The sequence below is a fragment of the Apus apus genome, chromosome Z (genome assembly GCF_020740795.1).
Source record: "Apus apus isolate bApuApu2 chromosome Z, bApuApu2.pri.cur, whole genome shotgun sequence".
Taxonomy (NCBI): domain Eukaryota; kingdom Metazoa; phylum Chordata; class Aves; order Apodiformes; family Apodidae; genus Apus; species Apus apus.
Genome location: NC_067312.1, coordinates 40,151,460 through 40,167,524, shown reverse-complemented (window position 1 = coordinate 40,167,524; position 16,065 = coordinate 40,151,460). Strand labels below are relative to the sequence as shown.

General features: G+C 39.8%; 1 protein-coding gene across 2 annotated transcripts in view; it reads right to left on the bottom strand.

The window, feature by feature from the left end:
• Positions 1-136: 136 nt before the first annotated feature.
• The window catches only part of GOLM1 (golgi membrane protein 1), a 35,720-nt gene continuing 19,791 nt past the window's right edge, over positions 137-16,065 (bottom strand). Inside the window, exons 5-10 of one of the 2 annotated variants that reach the window (XM_051642309.1) lie at positions 10,247-10,385; positions 5,845-5,971; positions 4,947-5,234; positions 2,787-2,903; positions 2,348-2,454; positions 137-1,730 (exon numbers count right to left, since the gene is read on the bottom strand). In XM_051642309.1, the coding sequence (XP_051498269.1) occupies positions 2,390-2,454; positions 2,787-2,903; positions 4,947-5,234; positions 5,845-5,971; positions 10,247-10,385 (736 nt within the window). In that variant the 3' untranslated portion in view covers positions 137-1,730; positions 2,348-2,389. Of the gene's footprint in view, positions 2,455-2,786; positions 2,904-4,946; positions 5,235-5,844; positions 5,972-10,246; positions 10,386-16,065 lie in introns of both variants that reach the window. The other variant, XM_051642310.1, reaches the window with a different exon arrangement.

The window sequence follows — 16,065 nt, the reverse complement described above, 5'->3', positions numbered from 1 at the left end:
TTTCCCCAAAGGAAGCAGCAATTAAAAGACCAAGTTCCACATCACTTATGGAATAAAGAAATGGAAATTATTGTCTTTCCCATCTTCATTAATGTTAGAAGTTGATGAACTGTACAGAATAAGGTGAAATACAGAGTAGAGATTATTATTTTTATTTTAAAATGCTCATCTGATATGGATCAGGCTTAGTTAAAAAAAAAAATTAAAAAAAAATCAAGAAGTAGTTTTAATTTAACCCCGAGGTGATTACAGCAAAGGAGCTTGCCTTGCCCCGCAAACTAAACATTTTAGTAAATTTTTTACACTTTTAAGTAAACCACAGTTACAATTGAATCTCGTTTTGTACAACTGAAGTTCTTTAACATCATGTATGGTAGACATACAGGCCCCTTGGAAATTTACCACCAGTTACATTCCAGTAGAACTTGAAGCTGTTGAGAATTAAGATTGTATTTCTTCATTGCTTTTACACAGGTTTTCAGATACTCTACTGTCAGAGGTGTAACCAGTGTGCGTGGTACATAGCTGGTCTTGTTTCTGTGGAGGACTACATCTAGCTGACCAGTGAGAAGCCCAATTGGGTTTGGGTGCTGTATAAAACCAGTCAAAACAATTTGCTTTAAAATAATTCACTGGCAGCATATTAATTACCTTAAGGATTTTGTTTGTGATTTTACCAGGTTTAGGTTAAAGCTGTTCAACCTGAATAGAGTGTTTCACTGTACTTTTTCTACTGTTAAAAAGCATATATTCTAACAGTCGCTAATAAAATCCTGATTCACTTCATCTCAGCTACATAATTGTTTATAGATTAAGTCCTAAGAAAGTGCCCTTTTTACTCAGAATATGTAAACATTTTGACCTTAAAACCTGCCATTATCTGCAAAAAATAACCTAATATTACAAGCTTCCCACTACTTGTCAGTTAGAAGAGATGCTTATGCTTACTTTTCTCTCCTGCTTACAAGCATTTGTTTTCCCTGCTCTATTGACTGTAGTAGCCCAGACCAGTTAATAAGTCTGACTGAAATGGTGAAGAAAAAAAAAAGGAACCAGGAACTCAGTAATCAACATTAGTGCTTTTCTTAGAAGAATTCAAGTCACTTGTGTCAAGTTGTATCAGTGAACTGTTTTATGTATCCAGGCTAAATAGGCACCATTTGACTTGAGGTCTGTCTGTCAATTGATGACAATTAATACTCATCATTTACTAAATAACCAACCTCTCACATGCATATTGAGACATCTTAAGGTACCAGAGTTGTAAACTGGTATGCTGAGGAATGACACACCACAAAAGTAATTACAAAATGGACGTGCAGGAAGAAAAAGCCAAGACAAAGCTGTGTTTTCTGAAGTGGGAGTTGCTGGTTGGGAAGTCAGTCATGTCTGTCTGCTCTCACACTGTCTTGAGGGAGGCTGGTTCATACTCAAAAAGATTGCTCCAAACCGGTGTCAGTCTTGAGAACACAACAATACAGTCTTCAAACAGCTGGCTACACAAAATGCAGGTTGGACTGCAGTTACAGGTGCCTTCGTTACATTCAACAAGTTACAGAAGAGACAATGGATATAGAACATTTAAGACTTCATAACAGCTTTACCTGTGGGAGACCTCAAGATGTCTGGTAACTGTGTTGTCCTGTTTATCGTCCCTGCAAGTCCAGCACAGATTAGTTGCTTTGAAAAGCTGAGATGATTGCTGTTCTACAAGGTGAGCATCTGCCTTTCTGCATTTTAGCAAAAGATGGTGGAGGGTATTAGTTGTAGCACACCATTTCAGACGGCTTCTGTCATGAAAAGTTCATACTGTGTAACATACAAGGACTATAGACATGCTTTCTGAGTCTTGCCTACATTTCAGTAAAAAGGTGCCAGATAGGCACATGGGTAGGGTGCAGCATGGGCCGTTTTTCATCCTTCCCATGTTTTATTAAGTTAGCTCCTCTTATGCTGTTCTTAAAGCTAGGCTGGGAATTTCTCTACTGCATTGCTCCTGGGAGAAGTCCATCCGTGGCAGAGGACTCCCTCATCTACCACCTATGCCCACAAACTGTTACTGTACTTTGACTGTACAAGTTAGCCAACTTCAAAGTTACTACACTTGCTGCTGGCTGGTTTCAATTTTGTAATCACTAGGAAGGAGAGAGTCATTGATTGCAGAGGTCAAGCTGCTTTAAAACAAGCCCCTGGAGATTGAAGATTATTTTTTCAGCACTGAAATAGTACTGAATAGTACTCAAAAATCACAAGAAAATACTGCTTCATTTGGGCCATTATTGAAGACTTGAGAAGATAATCAAAAACATTCCCAGATCACTTTGACTTTCAACACTGCTGTATTTACGTGAGAAGATGGTGATGAAGTTGCATCATGAATCTCCTTTGTTCACAACCTCTGTCGTACTTCAGCTTGCTCAGGTAAGTGGTTCTCGATGTCTTCCGGGTTTTGAACTAATCAGGAAAACAAATAGTACAGAAATATCTTTAAAGAGGGTGAAGTGATAGTTCTGCATCCTGAAAACAATGTAAAACACAGCAGGAGAAGTTCTGAACAGGACTGTGAAGTACTGTAGAAGCTACATATACTGTCCCCACCGCATGTTAAACAGTAGCTTCAGTGGGGCTACATAGAAAACGGGTCACACGGTCAACATGAAAGAAAGCTCAAAGAGCAAACAGAAATTAGCTGGCTGCATCTGCTATAGGAAACCATTCAGAGTACCATCTTGAAAAGTTCAGCATGCAGTACTTGATTTATAACTTTTTTTTTTCCTTTCTCTTACCATTTTCAATCCCTGCAAGAGCTTCTTGCTTGTCTGTTTCTGATTCAGCTTCATTCTCATCTAAATTGTAATCAACATCCTTGTCCTGGTTCAGTGCTTCATGTGGTTCCTGGTTGTCTGGAAAAGCATTAAAATTAACTGGTTTTATGCTGTATCATAAGGTCATCTGCACAAAAAACAATACTCCACTGAATTACCTCTGCTGCTGAATTCACTGCTATTTAGGTTTTCATATTCTTTTCTTTTTGAACTGTTAAATTTCAAAACAGTTTTCACTGTAAATCTTGTCTGAAGAACTAGATAAAAGACTCTTTTGGCATGTGGAAAGTGTAATAAAATTGAGTCAGCATTCTGATGGACACAAAGGAAAACAGAAAATTGAACAATTTCAGAATATATTAAAGACAGCTTAAGAAGAGTTAAATCTGAAGCCAATGCTGAAAACTTGGCTGTGGTGTTTAAATGTATTGCCACCACTGCTGAAATATATCTCTGCTCCCCCCTTCTTCTTTCAGCCTGTTCACGAAAGAGAAAGCTGTGAATATAGCATTAAAAAGCGTATTTTATGATGTGCTAACTTGACACAAAAGGGCTTTTCTCGCAGAGATTTTTCTTCTCCCAGCCGTTAATTCATATTGAGCAATTTCTATTCAATATCTGAATAGAGGCCTCAGAAGTAAAGGGAAACATTGCTTCTGATTGCCAAACTACTGCCTTTATTTTTCAGTGAACTAGCCATTAAAAAAAAAAAGTAAGGAACAGAGGTACATGCATACACTACTTAGGAGAGATCTGAGTCTCTTGTTCTGAACATTGTCAAGCAAAGCCATCTAGAACAGGTTAAAACAGGCTTGAAAATTTTTAGACTTACATTGCCCATATTCAGACAACCACATCAAAACAGATTTTTACAGTTACAGGCCTAAAGGTCAAATGTCTAAAATAAGCTTTTATTGAAAGAGAGAGGGTGCTCAGAGAATGCAGAAGAAATATTTTTCTACCTTAGGTTTACTTAGGCTACAAGGACCCTATGCAGTAAGGTATGGTACTTTTGTTGAACAATCCAGCCCAAAGAACATCCTGCTGGTAATTCTAGCTCACAGAAACTCTGACCTTTCACAGGCTACACAGCAAAATTTTCTCTTCCACTAATTGCTGGATGATTTTTTTACCTACTCTTTCTGCTATTTATTTCTGTTTAAACAGAAGCAGGTTAGGTAACTTACATATTCACATCTCTTTGGGGAGCAGCCTTCTCTGGCCAGTATCTTTTTAAAGCAGTTAGAAAACTGCTACTTTAGCAATGCAGATGAGATTATTTATCCCTGTCCAACAAGTGTTAACATCATTATTCATGATTTTATGAATGCATTCACCAGGAAAGCGTAAACATTTTCTTGTGGGCATCACTTCCCACTCTGCCATAAGGGTTTTTCTAGATTCCTCTGTGTGGACTACTGGGTCCACCTGAGACTGAATTCCTTGAGAGGTGGAGAGATGTCAAGATTCTAGTAAGATTTAGGCATGACATCAATACTTTGCTGCTTGATGCTGTTCACATGCTGACACATGGTTCAGGGTCACACGCAGATGCCAGAAATTGGCATCTTGGCAACATCTGATCTGCACTTTGCAGGCTCACAATATTTAACTTCAGACAGCTGAAGTCTTAGGTCAAGTTTTATTCAGGATAGCTTATTTTGAAATGGTGATAGCTAACATTTACACAGGGACACCACAAAAAGACCACCTGCAACACATCAATACATAGTATCTCTCTCCTCATCAGTGCTTTGGATGGTTAATTATTATCTCATCCTATTCAAATGCATCATATTCTCATAAGGCTTTAATACCAAAAAGTTTAAGGGCCAGTTTCCCCACATCCCAACAGCCAACAGAGCGAGAGAGACAAGAAAGCTGCTATGGTGATGCAGAAGAACTAAGACTTGTAGCTCCATGTTGCACTAACAGAAGCCTCCCTTTACCCACAGAGTGTAGAAGGCTGCTGGGGACTGACTAACCCTTTTACATCTCACACTAACCTTTATGAAACCTTATACTAAGCCTGGCCAGCTGCCACCACCCTTGCAGAAATTGTGCCCTATCCCACACTTTAATTTATTTACTGCGCTTAACAATACGCAACATGCTACCAACCAGCCTTTCCAGGGGGCAAGTCATCCTGCTTAGCATCATAGTTTAGGAGCTGCTCCCTCTCTGTTTCCTCAATAGCAGCCTGCTCTGCTAGTGGCTCTAATGTATCTTGCCCAGCTCCATGTTTTTCATCTTGAGATGGATTCAGCTCCTTCTCTGACTTGGGCAGCATCTGCTTATGAACTGCAGCAGTCTTGAGTGAATCCTGTGGCATTTTCAGTTCACTGGGAAGTTTTTCCTCTTCTGCTCTAGGCTCCTGTCTTCTGGTGTCAGCTAGGCTGTTTATTCTTTCTGTAAACAATAAAAATTATTCAAAGTAAAAAAAACATAAGCCTTTTCATTACAGCACAAGTTAAAAGCCTTTAATAAATACTGCTCTATCTTTCTCATTACACTCTTGTTTTACCTCTGAAAGAGTATCTTTCAACCACATCAATTCCAAAGATAAAAAGACAACAACCCATGTTTTTCCTACTGGGAACAGCTCAAGGAGAGACACTGCTTCCTGTCAACACATTCATGCTTCTACCTGTTTATGTTTGGTATGAGCAGTTAATAAAATGTGCAGGTGGTACAGAGCAGTTTACATGAACACTGCAGTGTGCTATACAAGAATCAGGTTTGTGGGTTATATTTCATTAATGAAAATAAAACTAATTCAGAGTTCCAAAGTAGCTCAGGAGAAAGTAGTCACACGGGCAGATCTGCAAATAAGTAAAGCTGTTCTTGTTTTTAAACATGAAGAGGAAGAGCAGGAGTACTATTCCTTTAAGCAGACATTACCATATCTTTTTTTCCTATATATCTGTATTTTTAATTAAATAAAAGCATGCTTTCTAAATGTTCAATTCAATTACAAACATTCTTAACCAGCTACTAGCCAGACTGATTCCTGCCTCACCTTCAGCCTGCAGGTCTATCTTTTTTACTGTAGGTACTGCTTTAAGTACATCTTCATCAGGTTTCTGCTGTTCCAAGTCAGCCTGTTTCAACTCTGTTTGCTTCAAGGCTGGCAGCTGAACATCAGCCTATTAAAGACAATGTACAGAGTTAAGCATCGGTCCTGGATTTGGAAAGGGAAGTGAGAGAAGAATTCAGTAGGGGCAAATATTCCTAAAGTACTCATAAATACTTGGACTGAAATTTTTACTGGTGATGGATGTACCCTACAATCTTGAATATAAATTTATATTTCTATATAACACACCAGGAGAATTTAACAGACCTTTAATCTAACTGCAGTAACCATGAGGTTACTGTTCTTGGTTAGCATGTCACAAGAACAAAACAACAACCTGTTATTCTGTGAGGGTCACAGAACTGTAACACCACACGTTTCTCCAGGGCTGCCCTGCTACAGTGTCAGCACAGCAAAAAAACAGACTACATGAACTACTGTTAGTAATCTGTATAGAGAGGTAAACTGAGTTTGGGTGTAGTAAGACTTCCTAAGCAAGCCTTCACAGAACTGGTCTAAAACAACACTGAATTCAGGATGAAGAGAAGAAAACAGTTAAATCAACCAACTAAACAACAGTATCTGTTTTAACACAATGAAGCTTACTTAAGAATGTATTAAATACTGGTACTGCTGCCCTCAGCATCTGGCCTGCTTTGAGATTAGTGACTGAGATTAGTGACTGATGAAGATCTTCCAATTTAGCATTTTAAATGTTATGTACAACTTCTACTCATAGTAGCATTTAATTGGCTGAGAGCTCTGTCAGTTTGGTGCACACAAACAGCAAACCTGAAAAGTGCCTGGAGTCTGTGCTATAGCAGCTTTGGCACAAAAAAAACCAACAGTGTTATGAAACTGTTCTATGGGGAATTTTTGTTTTGTTTAAAAAATCAGAATATGCAGAGGAGGAAAAAGCATACAGACACTTAAGAGACATAAACCTTTTTATACTTGATGCTATAGGAAGCAGTAAGAAGCAGTATGGTATACAGTCATACAGCCAACAGAACATTTTTTGTTACAATTGTTGGGAAGACTGTAGCTACCCATTGTTCTAAGCAGGTCAAAAAACCACTAGGTTGTCGAACACTCACACAGTAATCTGGAAAAATGTCTGTGGAAATAAGTGGTTAAATAACAAAAAAGCCAAGTTATAGATGATTTGTAAGGCATGATTACTTGGCTGTTTTGAAAATGTTTATGCTTAAAGCCAGGCAGAACTAAAGACCTTACTGGGTCAACACCATGAAGTCTAACACCACCACCAAGTAATGTAACATTAACTCTCATGACAGCTTGAGAAGCAAGTATTACCACAGAATATTTGGTTACTGCAGTAAAGATATCTAGAAGAATTCCATTTTCCTTCAGTCATTAAAACAAAAATGCTATATTTAAACATACTTCTTTTTTATAAATAACAGATTTGAGATCACCCTCTGCAGTAGAGATCATTGGAAACTTAATGTAAGACCATTTTCCACTTTACGCTTGGCATGAATTCTTATGTAAAAATACACTTATGCACTTTGCAGAAATAAATTGCATCTTAATTAAACAGGCAAAAGCCCTTAGCTTATCTTAAATTTCTAGCTTAGTAATTTTTAATGACAGTGTCAAATAAATTAAAAGGTATTTGCTGAAAAAATGTTAAGATGAAGTGTTCATGTAAAAGATAATAATTGCAACATGTTGTGTATTCCTCAACTGAGAATTGTGTATCATTCTTAAAACACAGAGCTATAAGAAAAGCTGTGTGTTTATTAATCAACACTCCATCTTCTCTGTTTTATTTTAACTCTAACTTTTCCATTAAATAAGCATGTATATCTTATCAGGAATTCTTCCAGCTAAAAACACTGCCTAAAAATGTACACAGATTTCCTCAGGGTTGCCCTGCACTTATGATGAATAACTCAGCTTTTGTACAACCAGAAAGTTGTAATCCTTGGGCAAATAACTCAGAAGGTTACAGCTCGATGTAAGAAACACTGTGACAGATACCAGGGAACACAACCAGAAAAAAATTATTAAGGCTGTAGATTTATTAGTGGTTATCTCACATGGGACCATCCTATCTATAGATTAAAATGCAGATAACCTGCCCTGCCCAACCTACTGCCAACTTTGAGTAAAGACTGCCTCCAGGTATGGAGCATGTTACAGGAGACTGAAATTGTTCTGCAGAGGGACAAACTTCTTGGGTTCCTTCTGGCATGATTTCTCTTTCAAACTGGAAGTGGTTGAAAAAAAACAACGAACCCAAACAAACAAAAAGCATCTGGTACAAGTAATGTAAAGTCTTCTGCAAGCAACACTGGAAATGAAGTTTACACAGCTCTCTTCTATGGTCTTCCCCACACTAACTTTCCAAGTAGTGAGAATTTTACATCTTGACATTAAACAAGGTAATCTCCAAATGATGGACTTTTAATGGACTTACTACCCTATATTCACTATAACTTTTAGTAATTTTATTTACTTATTTGACACTGTTGGTAAAATTTATTGACAAATGAGCTTTCACATTTTTGGGGTTTTTGTTGTTTTTTTTTTTTAAGAGAGAACTGGTTAGCATTTCCTGTCTCTAATACTTGATTCATCTTACAGCTTGCATACAATGCAGGTTCCCTGAATAAAAGGCCATAACTTCAGCAGTTCTCTCTCCCACCATTTTACATAAAGGACTGGACACAGACTAGACCCATGATGGAAGCACATGGGGATCTCTGGGCTGGTATTTCAGCTGTTTTCTCCCACCCATTTCCAGCTTCTTGCAAAACCCAGCTTCAGTCCTCGTTGCTTTACCCCTACCTTCTGAAGTAATTCAACTGTTTCTTCTCATAGCCTTTTGCTGGACACAGAGAAAAGGCCATATACCACCAAACCCATGCCTTTGCAAAGAGAGTTGCCACTCAGTGATTTGGGAAATGCCCCATTGCAATCACATGTGAAAAAATGATGCTTCTCTAACTGGTGCTCAAAGTCCTGAAGATAGGTCTACTTATGGTACATAGAAAAAAAAATCCGTTGCCTTCTCAATCAGAAGCTTCACTGCGTGTTTCCAGGGCCATCTGAATCAAGCTTAACAAATCAAGTCCTATCCCTGAGCAAATCAGGATTTCCTTCCATCCTGTGTACCCCAGGAAGAGTGAGTTTGCTAGTACAAAGCCACCCTTGCAGCAAGCCTGTCCTACCCTTGTGAACTTCTCATACCACATACAGCAATACTTTCTGTGGTTGACTCAGAATATCCAATAGCAAACAGCTGACATTTGATATACCTCTCATTCCCACTGTAAAAGGATGAAATTAAGATCTCTTTGAAATTTCATAGCTGGTGGGCATCAAAGACCCTTGGACTACCATATCATATGCATGGATTGCTGGTATTCTGAAGTAATTCACAATTGAGAAGGACTTGGTGGTGATGACAGACAAGAAGCTCAACATGAGTCAGCAGTGTGCACTTGCAGCACAGAAAGCCAACTGTATTCTGGGCTGCATCAGAAGTGTGGCCAGCACGTCAAGGGAGGCGACTCTCCCCCTCTACTCTGCTCTCTTGACAGAAGAAGGACAGGGAGCTCTTGGAGAAAGTCCAGAGGCGGCCATGAAGATGATGCAAGGGCTGCAGCACCTCTCCTATGAAGACAGGCTGAGAGAGTTGGTGCTGTTCAGCCTGGAGAAGAGACGGCTCTGGGGGGACCTTATAATTGGCCTTCCAGTATCTGAAGGGACCTACAGGAAAGCTGGGGAGGGACTTTTTATAAGGGCTTGTAGTGATAGGATGAGCGGGAACAGTTCCAAACTGAAAGAAGGCAGATTTGGATTGGATATTAGGAGGAAATTTTTTTCTGTGAGAGTGCTGAAACAATGGAACAGGTTGCCCAGAGAGTGTTCAAGACCAGGCTGGATGGGGGTCTGAGCAAGCTGGTCTAGTGGGACATGTCTCTGTCCATGAAGAGGGGTTGGAACTAGATGATCTTTAAAGTCTCTTCCAACCCAAATCATTCTGTGATTCTATGATTTATCCTCAACACACATAGCAACTAAGTCTTTAAACAAAATCAAAAGGAGCTGTGAACTCAGCAGTGGGCTCCACACCACTCCCAGCACCACCTATCAAATTCTGCCTGTCTCAGAGACCCAGTGGTTTAGAGTCTCCTGCAGGGCCTCTGCCTTGTTCTGCCATCAGAATCACTCAGAAATTCAACAATTGCGAAGGAAAGCAGTGCAAAACTTCATGAGATGGGCTTCTGTTGGTTGGAAATAGCAGAAAGGCAGAAAATCCCTTAAGATTTTTTTTTTTTTTTAATTTTAAAAGAAATTATCCAAACCATACCTGGTTATGTTTTTTTGCATCTTCTGAGAAGTCTTTGTTTTCTTTGATTTCTGGTATATCACTACCCTTTTTTGTAAGCTCATCTATCCTTTCTTCATATTGATCTTTTAATTCTTTCATCTGGTTGATGCACTGTGACCTAGAGAAAATATGAACAAGTGAGCAATTGTTAACTGTCCTCTACACGCTTGTAAAATATTTATTTTGTAAAATGATTTATTATTTTCTTTTCCATGTTACTACTTTCTTATTTCTGTTGTCTGTGCTTACATTTGAGAAGTCAGGAGGAAAAAAAAATGGGGTGTTAACCTAAGGACAAATTCATAGTTCAGGTGGTCCTAGTTCTACTGGAAGAAATTAATTTAAACTGCTTTTGTTAGGCCAGCTCAAAAAGCTACTTTCTTTTTCTTACTTTCTGCACACCAGTCTATTTCAGTTAAGTTGAAATCAATTTTGATCCCATGATAACAGAAATGCATAGCTAAGGAAGGGAAACAGGGAGGTACTAATTGAAATAAAAGAACAGGTGTAAGCTACTGCTAGCGAACTGAACAGCCTTTCTCAAGATGTCACCAAAGTGTAGTGCTGCAAGACATAACAAAATACATCTTACAGAAACTGAGTTCAGCGGTAGCTGTAAATTCCAAAAGGAGTATTTCCTAAAGATGCAACTGTTGTGTATCTTCTACACACTTCTGCTAGTAATACACAGTGCCACAAGTGACTTAACCTTCCTGACACCAAGGGTCTTCCATTTACAGTTCTGCCTTTCCCTGCCAGCTCCTTAACCTCTAGGCAAGTCTCCAGGCTGTTGTGGCAGTGCTTTTCCTGCAGCTGCTGGGGCAGCACGTTCCCCTTTTGTGGCTGTGCTGAGGATCCTGTGCAAACCCCAAGAGTGTTGCTAGGCTGGATTTCTCATGGGAAGTGACTGCTCTAAGGGCAAGATCACCCTTTCGCCAGCACTCTCTCACAATCTGTCTTGTACCTGTTGCTTTGTATTAGAGGAAGAGTAATAGCTAGTGACTAACAAGGCAGGCGAGCATTGCCCTGTAGCACACATGCAGAAGGCTTAGAAACCAGTCAGCATACAAACCCAAGTATGCTTTCATCCCACGGTGAACAGGGAAAAGCAATAGTGGATTTGAGTGGAATCCCCATGACAAGTGTATCTTGCTAGGGGAAAATGTGGTGAAAATATCTCTGCTGTCAGCACACACTCACTGAGTAGCATGCTGAAGGAAGAGGCTTGGCTGGGCACCACACTGCTTCTCTTCCCTCATGGCCTCAATGCCAAACATACTTCTAAAACCTTTTTCCTTTTTCTCTCCCCCCTTTGGTTTATTCCACTTTGCTTTTTACCGTAAGTTACAGACCCTGTGTACACAACCTTCTGTATGCAAAAGCCCTCTCAACATCCTTTGTACAACAACATGGTCAACATAAATTTTACTTCTTCCTCACTAAGACAGAAAGGGGGGTGAATTTCTGAGCCTGGCTCTGGCAGTGTTAATACCTCCAGCAGCTGTTTTGGACAGGCATGTTCCAGTTTCTCAGGCTGCAAATAAGCTATTACCTAATCCAGAGTAATTCTCAGGGCACATTCCCTCTACAACAGCAAGTCACTGCACTTTCTTCCTTCCCCATCCCACATCCCTATTTAAAAGCAAGAAATCTCTTCCATCATTAACAACTAGAAAGGAAAAGGAGTTGCAGGCAGATATGCTATGAACTGCCAAATTAATTATCTTTATTACCATTTCTGCTTGATGAGGCATTTTTCTAAAGTCTGGTTTTGCTAATGCTAATACATGGAGGAGTCATGAAAATAAGCAGTGCTTCCTAAGTTGGTGGACACTGGAAACAATATAACAACATAGGCTTGAGTAATGCACAAAATCACTGTTTTGGTTTTTTTTTTTAGGAAATAACAGGAAATCAGAATTGCCTGCACCTCAGTCTGCAAGCTTGAGAAAAATGCAGCAGACAACCTGAAGTTGGAGATAGAGCAACCTTTCATAAACACTCTCTCATCCCACACTGCACATAAAAATAATGTTCAATAACATCTGTGATGAATCCTCGTAATTTTTAATTTACTATGTGTGAAGGAATTCCCTTCTTGTAAAAGGAGTTTCTGGAGATTTTAGTCCTCTGCTCATGCATGCAATGACTTCTGAAGCGTTAAGGACAGCGCTAGTTTCTCTGCCTCATTCTATCAACATGACATACTTCAAGTGTGCAAAACTCATGCTCTTACATTCAGTCTCTGTGGTGTGCTTTTTCTCTCTCTCCCAAGATTGAGTTGTATTAGTTCCTGTGATAAAGACCTCACCTGCACACACACCAAGAAGCACAACGAATATCCTCCTCAGCTTCTCCCAGGCCTATCAGAGGAGTCATCAGTCCATCCAAGGCTCACCTCCATGACCCCAAAGGAGCACAGAGACACAAGGCCAGTGTGGAGACTAAATTACAGACTCAGAAGAAGGCACATCTTGTCCAGACAATCCCCCTATTCCCAGGGCTATCTCAGGTCAGCCTCAGTTCCCATGTCCAGGCTTGGAACCCACCAAGATGAGTCAACAGGACCAAGGTGTTTCCTACCCAAGGTGGGGGAAATGTTACAGGATGCAGGGATAGAATATGTTAAGACTGCATGAGATTTTATATGGGACAAAAGGCAGGCAAAGGGATGGATCTCGGGTAGGAACAAGCATGAGAAAAGAGAGAGATAAGGGGATGAACAGTCAGTTGCATGTACACACATTGCTGGTCAGTGCACTTGTCTGGCTTTGCCCTGCACCTGCTCAGCACAGTCACCCCGTTTCTTACTGCATGCCTTTTTAACTCTTTCCTGGGTGAAAGACTCTCTGTTCAGTGCATGTGTGTGTGTGTGCAGGGGTGTGAGCACAGCAGCTGGAGTCAGGCTGGGGCGGGAGGGCTGCACGTGGGCAGTGCAGGGACTGGTGCCAGTTGGGATGTGTGTAGGAATGTCCACCAGCATGCTCTGCACCAGCAGACCTCCTTCCTCAGGGGAATGGTGTGAGGATACTGCTTCTGCTCAGGCTCCTGGCTGCTTCCTGTGCCTCTGTTAACCTGCACACCTGCAGGTGCACATGTACAGGTATGCACAAGAACGCTCCTACAGCCTCTCCCCCTTCCAGGCTGCTGGATTTGCTGCCCTTGCCCCCACTGTTACAAACAGAGCCCCTTTGTCCTACAGGAGCGTATCATAGGCTCTTTTCATTCCTGCCAAAAGACATCATTTGTGCACTCACACTCTTAGATACATCAGCGCTGCAAATACCAACTGAATTATCAGACGTTTTACCACTAACAAAATTTCCAAAGAAGCAGCTATGCAACAAATAAAGCTCCTAGGAATCAAAATGTATGTGAATACTAAAACATCTTCAAAAGAACAGTCCAGAGGCTTCTGTTTCTCTCTGGTTGCTGCAGCTGAGGAGGGTCAGTGATGCCAGTCAGTCTTTGCTGAACATGCTCCCCAGCGAGCAGACAGCAGTGCGCACAGCATGCACCAAGAGTATCTCAGTAAGCTGACTGCTGAGGAATGTGTTACACTTTCTTCAGGCAATACCAGTGAGCTCACACAACTCCTGCTGACTTCTGTTTGGAAAAGAACTAGGCTTGCTCAAAATAAATTGCTAACATGAAACTCAGAATTGAAAGAACTATTTTCATGCCTTCCAAGTTAGGAGATGTTCTTACGCATTCCACACACGCAACTTATTTTATCGCTGACTTCTACAGAGTACTACCCAATTGTTTAAAAAGACACGATGCGAGCAGCTGTTTATAATGTGTGCAGTTAAAAAAAGGCATTTGACTTCTTTTTTTGTAACATTTTCAATTATACAGTTATTTTGTTTTTCCACTGTGCAAAGTGTACTTACTACATAAGGTGCAAAAACTTATTCATGTAACTCCCAGGAGGAAACACAAGCATAGCAGAAGAGCAGGTCTAACACCACACTCCTGCAGACTTACGAAAGATGAACAGAGAAAGACAACATGTTAGTTTACTCCCATTGCTGAAGGGAGGAAGGAAGGGAGAGTAAAAGTAACTTTTTGAGTATTTCTAATACTTGTTTCCTAGGCCTATAATCATGTCTGGAAAAGGTTGGTTGTAAGCATTTAAAAACACAGTACTAAGTAAGCATTTAGTAGCAGCAAAGAAGGACTGTAGGTAACAAGTACAATCAGATGTATCTTTCTACAACTACCAGAATGCAATGCAAGGTCAGTAATGTAACTTGAATACAACAGTGAAATATTAATATTCCAATGTCCCCTCAAAAGGTACACAACAAGCAACAGTTTAAAAATGCATTTATGTATACTCTTGCTAGAATTATGTGAATAGTACAGGATCATTCCATAAAAGGTACAAATAGTACAAACCATTCCATAAAAACCTGAGTGCAAAGTTTGTTTTCCTCACTTGCATAGCTACCAAAAATAATAATAAAAATAATTTAAAAATCCAGGAATAGAAAACAAACAATGAAGTGTTACTCAGCAAAGCCAGAGAAGAAAGCATAGCTCCTTGACCAAGGTAACATGACTCCCACGGAAAGATGGCAATAAATAGTACTACTGCTCCAGGACCAACCGGAGGGAGACCAGCTAGCCAAGCTCCTGATCAGCCAGAACTATCAACAGAGGCCCAGAAGTCCCACCTCTGTCATTTAACTAAACAGCAAAGAAGTGGTGCTTAACAACTGACGTACACAACAAACTTCAGAGGGCAAAAGTGCCTTCACAGAAACCTAAGTGCAACATGGCTTAATAAAAGGTTGGTACAAACTTCAGTCTCCAGCTTCATTCTACTTGTCTGTTAGAAGTCCTAAATTATTAAAATTCCTTTAATGCATTCCAGCTGGGTCATCATTATATGAATAATAATGTCCTAAAACAAAAGAGTACACAACCAACTGTTAATCAGTAAGTATCTCCAAAACACTAACACTAATCCTTAAATCTTAAGTGAGGAAAAAAACAAACAAACAAAAAACCAAACCAAAACAACAAAGCAAACAAAAAACAACAACAGGTATTGCAAGTTTGGCTTGCAAAATTCAAATTACTTGATTGCCAAGTTGAGCTTTGAGTAATAATTCCCACAAAATACGGTTAAGCAGTGGCTGCTGGAAAAACAACTTATCACTAGAGCACTTTTATTCTCAATGGAAAATCATGGAGAACATGCAAACAGAAAATTCTGTTGCTTTTATTTATCTACATACCAGAGGGAATACAATAGGATGTGAAGACAGGTAGAGGGAACATTACTGAACAGAAAGAAGTAGAAATTTCCAGTAGAAATTCCCAGAAATAGTGTAAGGATACTGCTAAGCACTTGTGTTCAGTTACCCATGCCTTATAATTCAGTGGGAAATCTCTACAAAAAAACCCACATTACTAGATATGAATTGTAATGCAGAACACACTGCTCTGACCACAGCTGTACCAGGAATTTTCTGAGACCTCTGAGGTGCAGCTTCTCAATGGCTATTCCCAAATCTTAGCTTTCAAACTTTAGAGTTTAGACTCTTTGTTTTTCAATTTGCCCCACAACGCTTAAATGAGAGGCTTTCTACCTTCCTCCTCCTGCAGTGGAAGGAACATAAAGAAGTGTGGAAGAAGTTTGTGAATACTGAGATGGCAAGTGTTGCACAGTCTATGCTCTTCTCCAAAATCAACTGTGAGCAATTTCAGAAGACATGTTAGATGTTACTTTCTCCTTAAAACTGTACATTTACTAACAGTGCTACAGCTATCACAAGAATACTCTGGGT